Source organism: Dysidea avara, chromosome 5, assembly GCF_963678975.1.
Source record: "Dysidea avara chromosome 5, odDysAvar1.4, whole genome shotgun sequence".
In the NCBI taxonomy this organism is placed as follows: Eukaryota; Metazoa; Porifera; class Demospongiae; order Dictyoceratida; family Dysideidae; genus Dysidea; species Dysidea avara.
The window spans coordinates 33035308-33054699 of NC_089276.1; the positions used below are offsets into that span (position 1 = coordinate 33035308).

General features: G+C 39.0%; 1 protein-coding gene and 3 non-coding genes across 4 annotated transcripts; all 4 read right to left on the minus strand.

The window, feature by feature from the left end:
- Nucleotides 1-1002: 1002 nt before the first annotated feature.
- Trnac-gca (transfer RNA cysteine (anticodon GCA)) lies at nt 1003-1074 on the minus strand. Its single transcript has one exon. It is a non-coding gene; the product is annotated as a tRNA-Cys (tRNA).
- Nucleotides 1075-1946: 872 nt separating this feature from the next.
- On the minus strand, nt 1947-2018 carry Trnac-gca (transfer RNA cysteine (anticodon GCA)). The gene has a single exon. It is a non-coding gene; the product is annotated as a tRNA-Cys (tRNA).
- A 7180-nt stretch (nt 2019-9198) lies between these two features.
- Trnac-gca (transfer RNA cysteine (anticodon GCA)) lies at nt 9199-9270 on the minus strand. Its single transcript has one exon. It is a non-coding gene; the product is annotated as a tRNA-Cys (tRNA).
- A 617-nt stretch (nt 9271-9887) lies between these two features.
- LOC136256468 (exosome complex component 10-like) lies at nt 9888-19332 on the minus strand. The gene is made up of 10 exons (XM_066049438.1): nt 19273-19332; nt 13967-14103; nt 13345-13489; nt 13214-13288; nt 12478-12643; nt 11989-12137; nt 11500-11610; nt 10516-10659; nt 10230-10420; nt 9888-10107 (listed from the first exon to the last, which is right to left on the minus strand). The coding sequence occupies exons 2-10, from the start codon at nt 13987-13989 to the stop codon at nt 9888-9890; spliced, it is 1224 nt and encodes a 407-aa protein (XP_065905510.1). The 5' UTR covers nt 13990-14103; nt 19273-19332.
- Nucleotides 19333-19392: the final 60 nt, after the last annotated feature.

A 19392-nucleotide genomic window follows, 5' to 3' on the forward strand; every position in this document is an offset into this window, starting at 1 on the left:
ATAAAACCCGTTACTCAGCATTTCGGATCAAGAACAGTACCTCTGAAATCCATGCACAACAAAAGAAATGATGCTGCACGCCCTAGTTATATTAGTTATTGTCCGAGTTATCGTCTGAAAAGTGAAGTATCCATTACGCTTCGTTGTCTGCTATGTTCAATCCGTTACACAGCAGTACAAATCAAGAATTGTTCGAAAAGCTCCTCTGTAATCAAAATAGCCACTACAAAAAATATGGACGATTTCCGTTACGAAGGGAAGCCATCATGTGCTACCACCAAATCGACACTTTTCACTGTCAGCAAAGATGAATGGGACACAAAGGAGGACACTGGTAAATCCATGAAGAATGCATTGTACGTACTACGGTATGCCAAAAGGCACCTATCGGGCCGAAGCGACGTCGAACAGTGAAAAAATCAAGCCCGTAGCCTTAGCCGTTATCGAGTTACACCTGTCTGAAGGCATCAGTCAGTTACTTACTCAGTCAGTAGAAAATTCCATTAAATAAATTATTTTTAAAATTCTGTAAAAACTTGTTGAAAGCATTTTGGGTCGATCTGAAAGCTTTTTTGGGCTTAGTTTTACCTAACCAACACTGCCTCATCGTCATCAGGGAAAATTGAGGCTGTTTTTTGGGTGATATTATTCCGTGGGCAACGCCTACTCCTTTGTGGTCCCTACTATACAGTTACTATCGTACTGTATGATTACATCATGAGGAAAAAATATTGCATAGCAATAGGAACTATGCTTCGAAACTCACAATGCTTTGTCTAAGACACGCATATTAGATCCAGTTTTCTGGATTATGTGGGTTTAAGGGCTAACACTGAGATGTCATAATGGCAACATGACTTGAATGGTTATTTGATACAGTATGTATGTTACACATCATTTAAAAAGTACTCAATACTTCTGCATAGCTTTGTTGCAGCAAGCAAAGCAAATTAACTCTGCACACAAAACAGAAACAAAAATTATAGTAAAAAGTGCATATCCAGGGGGCACCCAGATTTGAACTAGGGACCTCTTGATCTGCAGTCAAATGCTCTACCACTGAGCTATACCCCCAACACTGATAACAACAAACATTTATCTCATATATGGAACCGGATCTACAAGAACCCTATGCGTTCGTGCATCTTTCAAATTCCATTTTTAAATCTACTTAGATAGTCATGTGAAAAGTTTTATCCCTACAAGCCGAGAACTTCGAAGCCACAGCAAATAACAGAAAGATCGTGACAATATGGAAAATAAACTACAGGCACTTAATCAAACAATCATAACTTACGAAAGTAGAACCCACAATTGTAAGCTTGCAAACACTGTGTGCTGAAGCATTATGAAGTATAAATAATGTTCTAGCCCTGCATGCTAAGATTGATCATTAGATACTGAAACAGACTAGTGTATAAATCAAACGGAGTGAGTGCTTGTTAGTTCTTGCACCTACGTATTAGGTGAGTGCATGTACCCCAAGTGATACATGTATATATCACTTATATCACAACTGCTCAGGATAGCCCTTGAGCCTGTAGCCCTCAAGCATAAATATACATATCAGCAAATCCCCTGCAGCTATGGTATAACTATTACAAAATCCTCAAAGAGTTGGCTTCACTACCAGCTTTAGTAATACACTGTAATTCATATCAGAAACATTTCCCTAAAAATTCTTAGGGGAGCAGTAACTGTCAAAGATCTGGCCAAGCATTTATTTGTTGTTCTGGAATCTTACATACGTTTTGACACACCACACCCTGTATGTAGCTCAGACAGGAGTTCTAAACATATCAGTGAAATGAAAGTTACTGAATATCATTTTGTATAATATTATCATGATAGCGCAACCAAAAATGTCATACATTAGTACTAACATGTCACATCTAAAAAAAACAAAAAAACAAAAAAAACAAGCAAAACAAAAACAAAAAACATCCAGAGGGCAACCAGATTTGAACTAGGGACCTCTTGATCTGCAGTCAAATGCTCTACCACTGAGCTATACCCCCAACACCAATAACAACTAACAATTATTCATTATTAGTACACAGTAGGCCAAGAACACTTGAAGACTTTACTACCTGGATGGTGAAGACAAGTGTTCAACAAATATGCAGATACATTCTTGTACGCAGCAAGGATATAAATTTTCCGTATCTGGCATTGTACATAGATACAAGTCATACAACCTAACAAAATCTATGGTGGGTACATTCAAGTAACAGAGTTTTAATTTACGATGTGTGAATGCTCCAGTGGAAACCACTACAACTGCTACAATTGTATATGTGGTGATCATGGATGGAACTAGATACAGTAGTGAATGAATTACAATCTCAAACAAGGTTTCAAAAGCACTGGCTAAGTGTGCCTAGCTGGCACTTATAAAGTCTGCAAGTATTTGTAAAATTAGAAGTCCGTCAACCTAACAACATCACCACAAAATTTTACTGCATACTACACACACTACATGTACGTTGTTTTACTTTGTAAGAATATTATTCACATGCCTAAGAAGGAATGTTCATCTTTAAAAGAAGATTTTTGCACAAGAAAGTAGAGTAAAAATGTACGGGAATCTTAAGCACATATGTGCACTCATATGTAAATGTGTTCAAGGGCTCAATACATGTTTCAACACAGTTACTAAGGATGCTAAAACAAGCATATGCATAACAAAAAAGAAGAAAACGAAACAAATAAACAAAAACAAAATCTACCAGATTTGAACTAGGGACCTCTTGATCTGCAGTCAAATGCTCTACCACTGAGCTATAATGTATATCAATAATTTTCTATACAATATATCTGAACATGTACTTGATTATGTCTTTCAGGTCAATTACAATACTTCTTCTACTCAAACCGAAACTTTATTTGCGGATGAGTGCATCTTTCAATTCCTAGATAGCCATAGGAAAAGTTTTATCCCTAGAAGCTGAAACTTCAATACTACAGCAAAATAACAGAAAGATCAATTTGTATAGTGATAATAAACTACAGGCACTTAATAACAGCAAGAGTAAATAATGGAAGAGAGAGTATCCAACTGCCATATACTGCATCAAAAATGAGCATGTCAAGTAGAGAAGCCATCCTGTTGTGCTATCAAAGTAACTGTTGAATGAAGTAATAAATACCTTCTAGCTCAGACTGTTTGACTTCAAATCATGCCTGGGCACTTCAAACAGTCTGAGCTAGAAGGTGTTTATTACTACATTCAACGCTTTCTTTGAAAGCACTACAGGATGGCTTCTCTACTTGGTGTGCTCATTTTTGATGTAGTATATGGAAGTTGGATACTCTCTCTTCCATTATTTACTCTTGGTAACAGTCATACGGTACAGCCCAAGCGCAACATTGCACTCACTTGCACACACAACTTTGCTTGAGATTTCAAAAATTGCTAATGAAGGGGCGTGGCAACTGTTTTGCTTGCAATTCTTGTGAACGAAACAGTTGCCCAAGCGAAACAGTTGCCATGCCCCTTAATTAGCGATGTTTAAAATCTCAAGCAAAGTTGCGTGTGCAAGCGAGTGCGATGTTGCGCTTGGGCAGTACCATAACTTACGAATGCAGATCCCACAATTAATTGTAAGTTTGTGAACACTGTGTGCTGAAGCATAATGAAGTACGTATAAATAATGTTCTGAAGGCTACTGGCCCATGCTAAGATTGATCACCAGATATTGAAACAGACTAGTGTATAAATCAAACGGAGTGAGTGCTTGTTAGTTCTTGCACCTACGTATTAGGTGAGTGCATGTACCCCGAGTGATACATGTATATATCACTTATACCACAACTGCTAGGGATAGCCCTTGGGCCTGCGGCCCTCAAGTACGTGTATATATATATATATGTATCAGCAAATCCCTCGAAGCTGTGGTATAACTATTACATAATCCTCAAAGAGTTGGCTTCACTACCAGCTTTTGTAGTACACTGTAATTCATATCAGAAGCATTTCCCTAAAAATTCTTAGGGGAGCAGCAATTGTCAAAGATCTGGTCAAGCATTTATTTGTTGTTCTGGAATTTTACACACATTTTGACACACTACACCCTGTATGTAGTTCAGACAGGAGTTCTAAACATATCAGTGAAATGAAAGTTACTGAATATCAATTCATATCATTTTGTATGTATTATCATGATAGCGCAACCAAAAATGTCATACACTAGTACCAAGAGTTTATAATAAGAGGAGAGTATCGAACTTCGTTATACCCAGTGAAAAATGAGCCCGTAAAGTATTCCGGATATCACAGTAATTTTGCGTAAACTCACCAGTTGTTGATTGCTGAGAGTTAACACGTTTTGGGCGGCTTTGAGAATGTCCGCATGTGTCCGCTTTAAGTTTCAGGATGGATGAAACTCCTTCGAGACGAGTGTCCTTTGCTCGTCAAGGTGAAGAAACGACTGACGATGAAGTTCTAATTGATGACCATCGTCATGGTATGTGTAGCAGTGGTGGGTCAGAGCGTACCGTTAGAATAGAAGTCGGCGATGAAGGTATAAGTGAAGAAACTGACAGTAACAACGTGGAGCTGGGTTTGCCAAGGTGCAATATTATCGATAAAGCAAAAATTGAATCATTTCACCATGAAGTTTGTGAGTTGGGAGTTGATAGGTTTCCAGAACTGTGCTTTTCACCAGTCCAGGATATTTCAGGTAATTCTATCTTAGTGATAACACAGCGTACTGTGATGCTTCATCCACCGTTTGGCTATACATCACGAATCCAAGTGACAATTACAGGTTTTGAATATGAGGTGCATGTACTGATGAAGAAATGGGAATCTGGTGTATTTCAATCAGTTTTCGATGTCCAAGAACTGTGTGAGAAATTTTGTAGAGATCCTTGTTACAAGTTTTGTCCTGGTATAGATCCACTGCACTACAAGCAACATTACTATGGAGCAATGCGCTTTGATATTTTAAGCGTTAGACAAACCAAGGAGCCATTTGCCCATGTTGACTCATTCAATTGCAAATTGTGGTTTAAATTGGCTAGTAATGCTACCAGCGATGAGAAAAGCTCTAGTGAGGTGCAGTGCTCTGCCTGTAAGAGACTTGTGACTGATTTAAATTGTCAAAGGCATCGCACCTTACAAGAGAGCCCCAGTAGAAAGCTGAAAAGACAGTCGTCGTCATCATGTGCCAGACTATCCTACATGTCTCCTGCTAGTCAACAAAGGAGAAAGTCAAATGCACAAAGTGAGAGATCAAACATGATAAGGAAGTTGGAAAAGTACAATGAATCTGATGTAACATTGAATGATGAACAACATGAAGAGATGTGTACTCTTGTAGAAAGGATTGGTAATGGTGATTTAGATGAGATTTTTCTTGAAGGGAGTGAGCATGGTGTGGGTGACCTTATGAAGGAGATCTGGTATACAGATAGTAAACGTCAGCAACAGCAGTTTCTGCGTGACCAATTCAAGAATGGTAATTTTTATATTATTCTGTTGCACTGTTAATTATTCTGCTCTGTTTTTTCTTCAGCTACGGGTGCTCGCGGCAACAGATAGAGTATGATTACCATCAGAATTGGTAAGCCACTGCAGGATTCAATAGATTATATAGACTGTTCTTGTATGCAGTAAATAAATAATAAATTATGCATGCAAGGAAGGTTGGTGGCAGAAATTAGGAGTTTGATAAACTCAAATTTACAAAAAAATTTTTTGTTATTTTGTAGCCTTGGCAGTATATACCAGAAGCAGTGCAGCTTATGATGCACTGAAAGGATTTGGGATCTTGCAACTGCCATCAAAGGCCACATTGCAGGCTTATACTGGAGCATTCATGCATGAGCCAGGAGCAAGGAGTGAGTGTATTGAAACTCAAGTTGCCCGTTATGTCCTTTTTAAAGAGCAATGCAGAGAAACTGGTAGACAAGAACCGAGATCAGATGGTGCGCTTATATTTGACGAAGTAAAGGTAGCATGCCAGCTGATGTGGAATTCCCGCAGTCACCAGTTGATGGGTCTTGCAATGACCCACAAACAGTTGCCTTCCCTTAATGATATTTATGGACTGCTGAAGGAACCTGAAGCTGTGCAGCAAACATCCTACATTTTACAATTTCTTTGGCGTGACCTGACTAGTGAATTTGACATTGTTGGGCCCTATTTCACTAGCCCATCAACAGTGGACAACAAATTTGTTATGGCATGCGTCATGGAGACAATCTACCTGTTCCAATTTCACGAACTTAAAACTAGTTTATTAGTTTGTGATGGTGCATCTCCAAATGTTTCAGTCATCAAAAGAAACCATGGACATGCTGGAGTGTACTCAGTAACAGAAGGTGAAGACGACATCTTTAAAGTAGAGCCATGGATGGTGAACCCATGGAACCCGCCACACCGAATATTTTGGCTGATCTGTCCATCACATCAGGTAAGCTATTGTATTGCCTAATGGTAATAATTATTTGATATTTTTTAGCTGAAGAACATGATTAATGCCTTGTTCTCTTCAAAGACAAGTGGCACAAAACATTTTCAACGTGTCGGTAAACCTAAGTTTGGATGGGATACTATTGATGACTTATATAAACAAGAAATTGGCCGAGCTCAACTCAACTGTGCAAGGATGGTACCAAGGCTGAAGGAAACACATTGTCTTCGAGATGCATGGACAAAATTGAATGTGCTACCAGCGAAGATAATGCAGGTAAGTTATGGTGTTATTTTTTGATTGTAGAATGTACAGTGGTATTTTATTAGCAAGAACAAGTGTTGGGAGAGCTGCATTGGTATATACATCAAGACAACACTACACCAGAGGAATCAGCGAAAACTTCAGAAACACTTAAATACTTGGAAGCTTGTCATCATTTATTCGAGTGTGGCTTTCTTAGCCATGAAAGGGTCCAAAACCTAAACTGTGATGTCATAAAGAACATTAATAAAGGTTACCACTATTTTTCTGGGTGGCTCACTGATCTCCTAGAGCATGGTATGTGATCTACAGTATGTCAAACTACAACATGAATGTGTATACTTACATCAACAGATCCACAGTTTCCACATACCAGCAACACACAGAAGGAGTTTCTATCTTGGCAAAGTATGCGAATAGGGTGGCATTGTGTACACTGTTGTTAATTATGTTTCTTTTGTTTATGTAGCGTGGGACCTTTTACGGATAGATGTTTACAGTTTTAATGCTTTTGTGAAATGGTTCTTAGAGACATATCCAACGTATTTCATCTCCCCACTCCGTATATCTGGTTCTGCTGTTGAGAGTCTATTCAGCCAGTATAAATATAGTGCTGGAGGGAAGTTGGATGCAGTTAATTATGTAACGTCGAGGTGTTCCCATTTGGTAAAACAGTGTACTACCAGTCATCAGGCAGGAAAAGGTTATAGGGACCAATCTATTGGCACATTGGAACTACCATTAATAAAACACAAGTATGGAAAGAAAGAACAACAACAATAACAAGTGTTTCTTACTAATGTATGTATTAAACATAATCAAGAATTTAAGTACCTAATTTAGTGCTTAATTTTGTATGCTGAGTTAATAAGGTGTTCCTCAGGTTGACATCTACAGTTGACGCTAGTCCCTTCTTAGTAGCTAATTGTTGTTTGGTAGATGAGATGAACTCCTGGATTCTGGTATTGCATAGTTTCCTTGTAAATTCTTCACAGACGCCCTCAACGGTTCCTTCACTGAGGACATCAAGATTTGGTATCTTCTGTGATAACACATTTTTGAATGATTGTTCAATGTTACAGTCAGCTTTGATAGTGTCATGAGCAACCTGTGTTAAAAAAACAACATATAACATTGTTGTGTATTCATGTGGTGGCTTTCCTTAGTATGCTTGAATGTAGTACAATTTACCTTGATCAATTCATCTCCATGTTCATTTAGCCCCTTCAAGTTGACCACTTCTTTTAGAATACTATCAACTTCACGGAGGTACAGTATGAAGACTGGGTCAGGAAAATACATAAATCCTCTGTCACAATACTGTAAGTACCCAGGAATGCAAGATTTATCCTTAACGTTCATGGCTTGCAAAATAGTGATCTTCTGAGAAAGACTATCTTTGCAGTTATCTGAGCAGTGCTTGATATCTTTATACAAACCATGTAGCATGCTACAAAGTGTTGCTCCCCCAAAGCGGTAATAAACGCCATCATCATCTGCTTCTATTGTAATGGTTTCAGGCTGCAGAAACTTCTGCTGAAACCGAGCAACATGATCCAGTAAAAAATGATAGACTGTAGATGATATGGTCATCATAACTTTGTTACAGCGTGGAACAGGAACACCATTAGCTTTTGCAAACCCCAACCACGTGTTTCTAAGTGCACTTACTTCATGTCCCGACAATTCATGATAATCAATATCTTGTAAAGAATGCTCTTCACTGAGAAGAAAAACGCTGCAATATTTAAACAAGTCAATTTGGAATTGTAAGTAAGCATCCTGTTGTTTCTTGCTGGAGACATACATTGCTGCAAAGTAACGTTGGTGATGAATCATCAAACCGTGCAGCGGCTGTTCGGTTGAGCACACAACTTCTGTAAACTCTATCAACAACATATTACCTTCAAAAGTTGCTTTTAACTTGGCAACAATTTCACAGCGTAGAATCTTGTCATCGATTTTCTGTAGTGATTGCAACAAGCTATCTCTGTCAGATTTTTTCATCGCCTTTGTTTTGCTCTTCTTGGTCTTCTTCCTTTCGACAACAGTTTGTTTGTCATGCATTGGTGTTACTGTCTTCGTCTTCTTCGCTGCGCGCTGTTTAGAACAACCAGCTGCCCCATTCCCGTCACTCGACTCGGTACCCTGAGTTTTTGTAAGCCTTCGTCGTTTTTTTGCTGGTGAAGCTGTTCGTGACTGCTGCTGCTCTTTGTCGTGAGCTTTCCTGCCTTTCCCGGTACCTCTTCCTCGACCTCGTCCACCACCACGTGCCATTTTGTACACAAGATTATGGGCGTGCGTAAAAGGAGCACGCCCGGTATCTCAGTTTCACGCGGCGCAAGTAATTAGTCAGCAATCAACAGTTGGTAGCATGGCATTTGATCGAGGCCATAGGACTTTACGGGCTCATTTTTCACTGGGTATAGCAAAGTTCGATACTCTCCTCTTATTATAAACTCTTGCTAGTACTAACATGTCACATCTAAAAAAAAAAACAAAAAAAAAAACATCCAGGGGGCACTCAGATTTGAACTAGGGACCTCTTGATCTGCAGTCAAATGCTCTACCACTGAGCTATACCCCCAACACTGATAACAACTAGCAATCATCCACTATTAGTAGGCTAGGAAACCTTAACTAATGTCTGCTTGACTGTATTGAGTGTGATGACTGATTGGAGTATGGAGGATGGTATAGGAATGGTCTTAGGTGGAATAGAAAATGGTATACAAGTATGGTTAATGGGTTTTCCATTTACACAGTATAATTCAAACAAACTACATACAAAATGGACAGTACATGGCTGGTACAGTTTGTACATACAATATGACATTGCCATTTAATAGCCAATAATAGCCACTCAGTTTTTCTACAAACTGTATTTATCTGTATAGAAGCCCAGGTGTTTACTTCTTATAAATCATTCGGTGACCAACTGTTTATTCCTCAGAGCACACAAGGCGCAGTGGATAAAGAAAATTTATAATCGACTCGACAGTTTGGAATCTTCACTTACACCAATGAAACACGAGGTGAAGCAGTATAGAATTGTAGTACCCAGTGTTTATACTTATATCCACCGCCTAGGTTTAAGTACCCTGGCATTTAGACATGTATTGCAGAGCTTGGAATGAAGTACCTGCTGTATATTTGAGCTTCTGCATGTATTTGATCACTTTAATATGGAACATGGTACTTTATTTAGGAGGAATGGATTTTAGGAATGGACTGGGGAAAGACTAATTCAATAGAACACAACTGTACCTTGAGGCAGATTTCAGTGCTACGGCTGATGACAGTCCTTAACAAGTTATTATCATTGTTGCTACGCCTAATCAGCTCGTTCCTCATCCGGTCATATATGTAGAGTAGATAGTGTGTGTCCTCTCTGGCATAGTGTAACATCTCCTCTGGGAGGGGCCTGAGTGAAATAAGTGGTAGAGCATGCTATAATATACACGTGTGCATGCATTACTTCACAACGAGGTGGTCTTATTTACAATGAGATTTCCTACAACTGCAAGCCCTGCCCCCATATCTCACCTAATCCTCCAATCAGCTAGTTGATATCTCTTATCAGCATCAACATCACAACAGTATTTTAACAAGAAGGCCAGCGAGTTCTTGGGTAGCTGTAACATGCGACTGGCCTGGTGGGTATCAAACATATTCACAACATATAGTCCTAGGTCTCTCTGTAACCATATGATATCCCAGTCTGCTCCATGAAGCACCTGCAGTGGGAGTGACAACACTTACTGTATGCACTAAACTGGTATAGTAGTCTAAGCTCTTTAGCTGTTTACACAATACTACACTACACACACACCTTTACAATACGAGGATTAGTAAATGATTCATTGAGAATGTGCATGTGATCCCTCAACTCCAGGATATCAATTATGTAGTCATGGTTACGAGTAGATAGCTGCATCAGACACGTTATTCCAAGGAAGGATCGGTAGGAGTGATGCTGTAGGGAAAGGCATACATACACTGTAAAACAGTTTACTAAAATATATGAAAACTGCTATTGTCTGTCCCTCTGAGCTCTTGCTTGTCCTAACACACACAGAAAAACACAAACACACAGAGTGTTAAGTGCCTAAACAGTTAACAGAGTTGGAAGCCATTTACAAGCTGGAGCTGATACGTACATTTGAAAATCAATGAAACCAAATGATGCACACAATTGTTAAAATGACAGGCTTATACAGTGAACTGACTAGAGCTGTGCAGTACTGTACATTATCTGAATGGTTTTGTACCATTTTATATGTAAAGGTTTTAATGCTCATTCAGAGCTCTGTTCAACCAAACATATGTACACTGACTCCAATGTATACGTACATACACTCTTTGTACAGACACAATTCATGAGATGAATGTCTCTGCACAAAAATACGTATGCACATAATTATACTCAAGAAAGCCAGGGTAAAGGTGGAAGCCAAGGAATTGCTGTAACATGTGATATCGATCAATATCAGTCCCTTTTGTAAAGCCCCAAAGCCAGCCACCACAAGCAGACTTTGGGACTTGCTTGTGTGTGTCTTGCCTTCTTTACTGCCAGATTTCAAGACAATCAGACAACGTGTTTTGAGTTATATGGCAGCTTTTGTACGTGTGCAAAAAAGAAGAAAAAAATACATTAAATTTATACTGTAGCTGATCTTTAGAAGACTGGTATCTTGGAGTAATTATGCTACGTATGTGGATTATTGAAGTCTACAGCACAAATTGTCTTATTCATGATGGCAGTACGGAGCTATATACTCAGCTACATACATATGCATAATAACAACACACTCACCTCCAGATCAACAGCAAACTCCTTCACACCAATCAGTAGTTTACTGAGCTCTTGTAGCTGTTCTACACTAGTCACCGTGGTCAAGGGAACATCACTGAGGGCTCCTGGATGCTGTTACATCATCAGTAAACTCACAACCACAATTGAAACATACAGTACTGTGAACATAAGACTATGTATATTTTCATCAGTGTGCATGGTGTGTCCTTTTCACACACAGTTTGTTATTTTAGAGTGTAAGATTTTCTATACTGATTCAACACATAGTATCATGTTGTACTGATTTCAGGTTTTAACTAATACTACAAGGACCATGCAATTATGAAGGTGTTGTGATTTCAGGGGCCTAAATAATATGTATTAATGTAGACTAGTACAAATGGGACTATGGATAATAAGGGTCCTGATTATCAACACTGTGAGAGACCCTCAAATACCAACCCCACAAAATAAGACATGTAGAAGTTAAAACAAATGACAACACGTTGCCTGTGGGTCTTTTATCTCCAGCTGTTCTGTAATTGGCTCAAATTTCTCTAGTTCATATCGATATGGGTGTCCATAACTCTTAATAGAGGTCACCTTATCTCTCACGGCACTAATGAAACTACTGATAGTGGCACCATCCTGTACATCAACTATATGACACATGGGTAGTAATACTGAAACCCACAATTGAAAATAATACAATACAAAAAAACTAAAATAGGTTGCCAACACATGATATTGTACATCATCTACACAAAGACAAAGAATAAGGTCATGCATCATCAGACCGTCACACCTGCCTCACGACAAGCCCTAAATCACCAGGACTATGTTTCACTGTACAGTCACACAAGCCAAAACGCCACACGTTTGTGATGTGTGACCAATCTTCCTCTTTTACAACAACAATACTAAAAGCCACAACAAGTACAACTTACATCATGTAATGACACACACCACACTATACATATAAACACATATATTGTTTACTTGATGGTAGTGGCTTCAGGGCATTTGGTTTGTGCTTGATGATTGGTCGGAATGGAGTGTTGGAGTTGTCAATCTTGTCAGCCCACTTCAGTTGAGGTCTCATCATATTGGAGGAATGGATGTAGCTGACTTTTTTAACATGTCCCCTCTGTAGTGACTGCTCCACCTGGGGATACAAGTAATATTAATAAGTATGAAGGGACTTCTACAGGTACAGTACATAACAGACATTTTTGGACCAACTGAATTTGATACCATTATAAACAGGTTGCCTTTTTTCAGAGGTAAAAAATGTATTGGTAGAGATATAGACTGTAGTACGAAGATCAGAAACTGTCATTTATTTACTGAGGGTTAAAGTCTACAGTGTCATTTACATGGAGGTCCTTTTAAGAGAAATTGCACTGCATTGCTTCCAACACCACTCAACAATCACTGTACCAAGGTTAGCATAACTTGTACCTTAACTAACTAAACAACACGTCACAGCGTTAAAGGTAAAAAGGAATCATTTGAAGTATACAACACACAATACACAGATAACAATGGGACATTTCTAATAATAAAATTTAATTTGATTCCTGCTATATTACACATCATCTCCAACTCTACGTAACTTGTACTTGAGTGGAGACACACCTTCTTCAATATTTTGCATGTCATACACTTCCAACTAAAACATATGTACTGTGTGTGTATGCACCTTATACATAGAGCACTTATAATTTTAACAAACCTTTTTGCTGTCCAATGTTCCAGACAGTGCTTGGCCAGCCTTCTTTACTCCTGTGGCTTCATCTAATAGATTATCCTGCAAAAGAAGAGAGGGGTTTAAACCAGCCAATCAAAATCTTATCCTTTACGTACTACTTGCTCCAGTAAAGTGTCATTGGCCTCCACCACAGCTTCAAATAAGTCTCCATGATCATGTGATTTACTTGATGATCCTAATTGGATCCCATCAGATGGCCAGGGACCAGTAATGTGATGGTATTTAGTAATTCTGGCAATACTAGAAAATTAAATGACAAGAAACAAAACAGTACTGTATATCAATAGCAATACTATACAGGCTATCCAGTATATAACTGATGTACCCACCCCCCCCCCCCCCCCCAACAAAAGAAAGGAATAAAAATTCATTTGTCATACTCAGAGGTTTACAATAGGGCTCAAACAGCTATTTTCTGTCTGGATATCTTGAATAATATATTTCCAGATATCCTATGAATAGTGACGTCATCAATCACTATAAACTGTATCATGAACACGGTCGCTTTATTCTTAATTCGATTAGAAGAAACATTACACTTGTGATATTATGACAACTGGGCTTTTAGTAATGAATAGGGTGAAATGATTAATTCAACTGTATTGCTATCCTGATGGCTTCAAATTACTATCCGGATGTCCGGATAACAGATATCTCTAGTTTGCAAGTCTCCTTTATACCCAGTACTACTATAAGTGCTAGAGAACACTCAATCACCTTTTAGTAATCCGCTGCCCCATCTTGGCAGTAAACTCAGTGAAGGATGGATAGCTAGAGTAATATTCATAGTCTTCATCAGCTGCTGGCAAAGAGTGACATTCCCTAGTTGCCTTCACCACCAGTGACAACAGTTGCTGTAAAGGAACACTTCCAGTACTTATGGGAAGACACTCAGAGGGAGATTACCAATATTCAATTAACACATGCAATTTGATTAAAATATTGATGATGTGTGTACAGTGGCTTTATTAGCTGGGTTTCTATACAAAGGGGAATTCAAACTTCGAGACAATACATGTGTTAGGGGGTTTAACAAAATGGGACTGGAGCGGAGACTTTCCAGAGTAGAGGCACAGCCTTCATTGGACCATAGATAAAGTAGGCACTACTTAGTTATGGCCATGAGACATGCGCTCAGCATACAAATTAGTTTGAATACTCACAGGTGAAAGATACAAGCCCATATTTCATCAAGTCCGACCTGCGCTTTCAACTGACAGTTACAAAAATGAAATTTACAACCAGCAGAAACTTTTTACCTCAGTATATTGCAGTCTAGCGACTCCATTAGTGTGTAATACAACCTCGTGGCAAAGTAATTGAAGTGAAACTTGTACAGAAAGTGAGTTATCTGTACCAACGCAACAAGGCGAAATGGATAACATCAAAGGCTGTGACATAACATTGGGGATTTTGTACACAAATGATGACATAGCATACTTCCATTTCCAATCTCGGTAAGCATTCTTGTATCTATGATTGGACGCTTTCAACTCTACTTTGATCTAAAACAAGTCTCCCCCCCCCGACAAGGTTGCCATAGCTATTCCAGTATTGGACTTGCTAAGGTCTTGTATAACTCTACAAGCACCTCTGACTCTAGAAACTCAGTTTATTATGAACACTTCATTATGAATAATTTGTGTTCTGCAAATAGGGGTAGGGACTAACATTGACATGTGCATTAAACATCCACGTGACAAATTAGCTTAATTCACATCAAGACACACGGTAGTGTGTCGTGCGGCCCAAGAAGCCGGCGCGCCACACCGTGAGTATATTGACAGGAAGAACGAAAACGTCATTTTCACACCTTTGTATCTCGGTGATCACTTATCTGATGGGAACCACATTTGCTACACAGTTGCCCGCCAGCCAAGGGAGTCTACATTCCAAATTTGAAGGAAATCGCTCCAGCCATTTCCGAGATACGAGCTGCCAAAGTTTCGTTTCTTTTTCTTCGTTTTTTTTTCTTCTTCGTCTTTTCGCACACTTGCAAAAATTGCTATAACAAGCAAACGCGTACTCCGATCGCCTTGAAATTTGGCACACAGAAAGGGAGTCCAAAGTTGAATCCTAGCATCAAATTTGGTACAAATCCGATGAATGGTTCAGGAGTTATGACCGATTATTCGCGTAAAACAAGATCGATTTGTTGTCACGCCTACAGGGTAAACCGCTTCATGGAATGAGTTGAAAATTGCTATGTAGATGGAGTAACCATCGTAGGAGTGCCTTTTGGTGGTTTGAAAGGAATCGAGATAAAGACCACGGAGATATGACACAAAACCCAACCTGTGTCACAATTACGCGATCGATTTTTATGAATAAAAAGTATTAGTTTTCACGCCTACTAGGCAAACCGCTTAGAGCAATGAGCTGAAAATCGGTGTATAGCTGGAATAATCTTCATAGAAAGTCCTTGCAGTAGTACAGAAGAATCGGATTACAAACCACTGAGTTATGATTCGAAAGCCAACTCCGTGTAGCAAATGCGAGATCGAGATACTCTAATAGAACAGTCACCCTAATAGAGCATTCGGCTAATTTATTTACTCCATTATAGAATTTTATTACAACACAAGTTATTCTGTAGGGAGTTCAGCTGCAAACAGTTAATCTTATAGACAGTTCAGCAAGAAGACAGTCACCATGTGGAGAGTTAAGCAAATATACCACTATAGAGATTCAGAACATTACAAGTCACACTGAAGAAAGTTCAGCTATAAACAAGTCATGCACTGTGTAGAGAATTCAGCTACAATTAAGTCACTCTCTAGAGAATTCAGTTACACAGAATTCAGCTACACACAAGTCACTGTGGAGAGAGTTCAGCTACAAACAAATTACCCTTTAGAGTGATCAGCTACAAACAAAACACTTTGCAGGGTGTTCAACTGCAACAAATCAATTACCTTTAGAGCGATCAGCAATGAACAAATCAACACAAATCTACCTGTAGAGAGATCAGCTAGAAACAAATCACCCTGAAGAGAGTTCAGCTACAAAAAATCACCCTGTAGAGACATCAGCTAGAAACTAGACACAATGTAAGGAGTTCAGCTACAAGCAATCACCCTGTAGAGAGTTCAGCTAAAACAAATCAACCTGCAGAGAGATCAGCTACAAACAAATCACCTTATAGAGAGTTCAGCTACAAACAGATTACCTGTAGAGAGATCGGCTACAAACAAATTAACCTGCAGAGAGATCAGCTATATACACACAAATCAACTTGTAGAGAGATCAGCTACAAACAAATAACCCTGTAGAGAGATCAGCTAGAAACTACACACAATGTAAGGAGTTCAGCTACAAACAAATCACCCTGTAGAGAGATCAGCTACAAACTAGACACAAAGTAAGGAGTTCAGCTACAAGCAAATTACCCTGTAGAGAGTTCATCTACAAACAAATCAACCTGTAGAGCAATCAGCTAGAAACAAATCACCCTGAAGAGAGGTCAGCTACAAAAAATCACCCTGTAGAGAGATCAGCTAGAAACAAATCACCCTGAAGAGAGGTCAGCTACAAAAAATCACCCTGTAGAGAGATCAGCTACAAACAAATTGCCCTATAGAGAGATCGGCTACAAACAAATCAACCTGCAGAGAGATCAGCTACACACAAATCAACTTGTAGAGAGTTCAGCTACAAACAAATTACCCTGTAGAGAGATCGGCTACAAACAAATCAGCCTGTAGAGAGTTCAGCTACAAACAAATTACCCTATAGAGAGATCGGCTACAAACAAATCAACCCCCAGAGAGATCAGCTACACACAAATCAACTTGTAGAGAGATCAATTACAAACAAATCACCCTGTAGAGAGATCAGCTAGAAACTACACACAATGTAAGGAGTTCAGCTACACATAAATCACCTTATAGAGAGTTCAGCTACAAACAAATCACTCTGTAGAGAGATCAGCTAAAAACTGGACACAATGTAAGGAGTTCAGCTACAAGCAAATCACCCTTTAGTGAGTTCAGCTACAAACAAATCAACCTGCAGCGAGATCACCTACAAAAAAGCACCTTGTACAGAGTTCAGCTACAAACAAATTACCCTGTAGAGAGATCGGCTACAAACAAATCAACCAGTAGAAAGATCAGCTACACACAAATCAACTTGTAGAGAGATCAGCTACAAACAAATCACCCTGTAGAGAGATCAGCTAGAAAGTAGTCACAATGTAAGGAGTTCAGCTACAAGTAAATCACCCTGTAGAGAGTTCAGCTAAAACAAATCAACCTGCAGAGAGATCAGCTACAAATAAATCACTTTATAGACAGTTCAGCTACAAACAAATTACCTTGTAGAGATATCGGCTGCAAATTAATCAATCTGCAGAGAGATCAGCTACACACAAATCAACTTATAGAGAGATCAACTACCAACAAATCACCCTGTAGAGAGATCAGCTAGAAACTAGATACAATGCAAGGAGTTCAGCTACAAGCAAAATCACCCTTTAGTGAGTTCAGCTACAAACAAATCAACCTGCAGTGAGATCACCCACAAAAACGCACTTGTACAGAGTTCAGTTACAAACAAATCATCCTGTAGAGAGATCAGGTAGAAGAATTCACCTTGTAGAGAGTTCATTTACAAAGAAACCATCATATAGAGAGTTCAGCTACAAAGAAATTACCCCGTAGAGAGTTCAGCTAGAAGAAGTCACCCTGTAAAGAGTTTAGCTACAAAGAAACCATCATGTACAGAGTTCAGCTACAAAGAAACCACCTGTACAGAATTAAACTACAAACAAATCACCCTGTATAGAGATCAGCTAGAAGAAGTTACCTTGTAGATAGTTCAGCTACAACAATTCATCCTGTAGAAAGATTAGCTAGAAGAAGTCACCTTGTAGAGTGTTCAGTTACAAAGAAACCATCATGTAGAGAGTTCAGCTGCAAACAAATCACTCTGTAGAGAGTTCAGCTACAAAGAAACCGCCATGTAGAGAGTTCAGCCTCATACAAACCACCTTGTAGAGAATTCAACTACAACAAATCACCCTGTAGAGAAGAAGTTACCTTGTAGAGAGTTCAGCTACAAAGAAACCACCATGTAGAGAGTTTAGCTGCAAACAATTCACCTGTAGAGAGTTCAGCTAGAAACAAATCACCCCGTAGAGAGATCAACTGGACGAAGTCACCTTGTAGAGAGTTCAGCTACAAAGAAACCATCATGTAGAGAGTTCAGCTGCAAACAAATCACCCTGCAGAGAGTTCAGCTACAAAAAAATCACCCTGTAGAGAGTTCAGCTAGACGAAGTCACCTTATAGAGAGTTCAGCTACAAAGAAACCATCATGTAGAGAGTTCGGCTATAAAGACACCACCATGTAGAGAGTTTAGCTGCAAACAAATCACCTGTTACAGAGAGTTCAGCTACAAAGAAACCATCCTGTATATAGTTCAGCTACATTTCAAGTCACCCAGTAGAGAGATCAGCTGCAAAAAAAATCCTGTGGGGAATAATGAGCATGTAATAAATATATGTATATAATTTGTATAATTACTAATAAAATCAAAAATAATTGAAGTACTAAAATTCTTCTTTAAGTTCTTTTCTTCTTCCTGTGGTAAAGAAAAAAACACATGGGTTAAAAAAGCCCCAAAGCCAGCCATAGGCCGGCTTTGCAGTACACAAATACAAAAAGAAGTGATATCTAATGAAAAACAGCCAAGCTGTAAAAAAAGGTGCGGCCCCCATAAAGGCCATGGTGAAAAAAGATGTGAAATCCAAGGTGGCGGCCAAGAAATGGCTGTGATGGTAGGTTAATGGTTACATTTTAATAACGGCAATTCAGGTGAATTTTGTGCCTCTTGGTCTTGGCACCAAATTCACCTGAATTGTTGTTATTAAAATGTAACCATTAACCTACCATCACAGCCATTTCTTGGCCGCCACCTTGGATTTCACATCTTTTTTCACCATGGCCTTTATGGGGGCCGCACCTTTTTTACAGCTTGGCTGTTTTTCATTAGATATAATAAACGCCATGCTCAGACTAACTTTGGAGTAATCCTGAAACGTATCAAAACTAGGCAGAAACTCTTCTTCTTCTTCATTATCACTTTCTTCGCTTCACTACTGGCCTTCTTGCTTTCGTCAGCCATTTAAGCGTTGTGGACT